Source organism: Aristolochia californica, unplaced genomic scaffold (genome assembly GCF_029961685.1).
Source record: "Aristolochia californica isolate CCGP_79_NKW_82.1479 unplaced genomic scaffold, dmAriCali1.0.hap1 SCAF_8, whole genome shotgun sequence".
NCBI classification, from domain to species: Eukaryota; Viridiplantae; Streptophyta; class Magnoliopsida; order Piperales; family Aristolochiaceae; genus Aristolochia; species Aristolochia californica.
Genome location: NW_027182279.1, coordinates 4,375,033 through 4,377,020, shown reverse-complemented (window position 1 = coordinate 4,377,020; position 1,988 = coordinate 4,375,033). Strand labels below are relative to the sequence as shown.

At 46.9% G+C, this 1,988-nt stretch overlaps 1 protein-coding gene across 1 annotated transcript; it reads right to left on the bottom strand.

Annotated features, from left to right (window-relative positions):
• Positions 1–1,782, bottom strand: LOC137938193 (F-box protein At5g49610-like). Its single transcript, XM_068783186.1, has 4 exons — positions 1,767–1,782; positions 1,574–1,647; positions 1,382–1,479; positions 1–1,274 (listed from the first exon to the last, which is right to left on the bottom strand). The coding sequence occupies exons 1-4, from the start codon at positions 1,780–1,782 to the stop codon at positions 74–76; spliced, it is 1,389 nt and encodes a 462-aa protein (XP_068639287.1). The 3' UTR covers positions 1–73.
• Between the last annotated feature and the right edge of the window lie 206 nt (positions 1,783–1,988).

The window sequence follows — 1,988 nt, the reverse complement described above, 5'->3', positions numbered from 1 at the left end:
CTCCTGTAGCAGTCTTTAAGCACACAACGACACGCTTATTTGTACTATAATGGCCCAGATATTACGGTGTCGATCACTCCATCGCAGCCTGGACAGGCGGCGGGACGATGGAAGGGTCATTAAGGCAGGGAGTGAAGGGGAAGGCCTTAAACCTCACAGAAGTAATTTCATGTCGCCTCCGTATCTCCATCCTCTTGAATCTGACTTGGTTGCAGTCATAGATCACAGCCCCACCCAATTCCTCCAGGAATACAAGTTCATGGTCGGAGAGAAACACCATTGGCTGGTACACGATGTTCACCCAGTCCCCGGGGCCAAGGTCTCTCTCAGCGAGTCTGGAGAAGTCAGTCAAACTGATACGATGCTTCAGTTCCCACTCGTTGGTGTTGCTGTCCTTGAGCACCCAGACAGTCGAAGCATCTGCGTCCCCGTACGAGTAGTAGAGAGACCCTGCAGCCTGGCCGATGCTTCCATAGGAAGCATTAGCAGCAGCAACAGGCAGTTGGATCTCTTGGACCTGCACATTATTTGGCCGCCTGGAACGGTCGCAGCCAAGGAGATGATCAGGGTTCATCAATTTGTATACCACTCCATTTAGGGAAATCATATGAGTATAAGAACAGGTAGCGCTGGCCCATTCAGTAACCTCAGAACTGATCCACTTTCCCAACTCGGACGAGAAAATCTCGAGTTCCATCTCGAGAGGCCGCATCACCGGAGGCCTCAGGTGGCGCTTATGTTTGTACTGGTAAAAGATGATCTTAAAATAAGGCGAAACATTTGGATTGAAGTCCAAGGCAACAGAATATATGGGGCCTTTGTCGGTGACCTCAGGCCTGGGAACCTCACGCCATTTCTTCGTTAGAGGATTACAGACGAAAAAGTTCCCCCAGGTCTCGTTTTGATCGGCGCAGAGGAGCAGTCCGTTTGAACCAGCAAGGACCACTCCGTTCGGGAAGCATGGCAGGAAACTGAGGCTGATATCCAGAGCCTCATTCAGATCTTCTTCGTACTCATCCACTGGAGTACGGCTCGAGTAGCCCCATTTGCCGGTGTCTTCGCAGGTAAAAATGCCGGTGGGCAAGCAGATTTGTTTCGTCAAGGGGACGCCGGCGAGCAATCCATACCATTTCTTGGAAACGCATTTCGATACCTGCAGAGGCCTCAGAGGCAAGCGGGTAAGGATGTCCGTCAGTACATCATCGTTCAAAGAGGAGATCTCGGGGGATTTCACTAAAGATTTCCTTCCAGAAGGATTCATCTTTTCTCTCTGCCTGCACTACTACAAAGGCAAAATTTAGTATGAGGAAGAGGGAGAGACTATCAAGGTAAAACCATAAATTGATCCATTACATGCAAGAAAAGAAAAGCATAATCTTACGCAGATGAAATCGAACAAGAGAACAAAGAAGCTATCGGAAGGAAAACCATTCGATCTTCCTTACCAGAAGCAAAAATCAGTTTCTGCATGTACCTTGACTAAAATATTGAAAGAGAAAATATTAAAGAAAAGCTCAAGCACATGTCTTTGCATGCATCAGAAAATGGAGAACATGATTTACCTCCTCCTTACCTTGCAAAGGTGGAAACGGAAGGGAAGAAGCTTAGCGCGACGACCAGGATACCTCGCCGGAGCAGAGGGAGACGCTGAACTTCACTGTCTAGACACCTTAACTCAAGATGCCTCTGCCTGCCCTGGCTTTCCTATTTATAGAAGAGTTTCAGCCAAAACGTGTAAAACCGCATGCGTCCTTCAACATTGTTGCCTGAGACACCGTCCATCACAGCTAATCAGTCCCTTTGGCACAGATCAACGGTTACCATTCATTTATTAAAATTAAATACAGATAAAAATCTCGAACTTTTTTTTAAAATTTTGGAATTTGGAGAGAAAAAACGAAAAAAATTTGAAAAAAAAAAAAAAAACGCTTCCGTCATTTGTTCCGCCACACGGAGGAATCCGGAGCCCTGATTTTACGGTTGCGCAT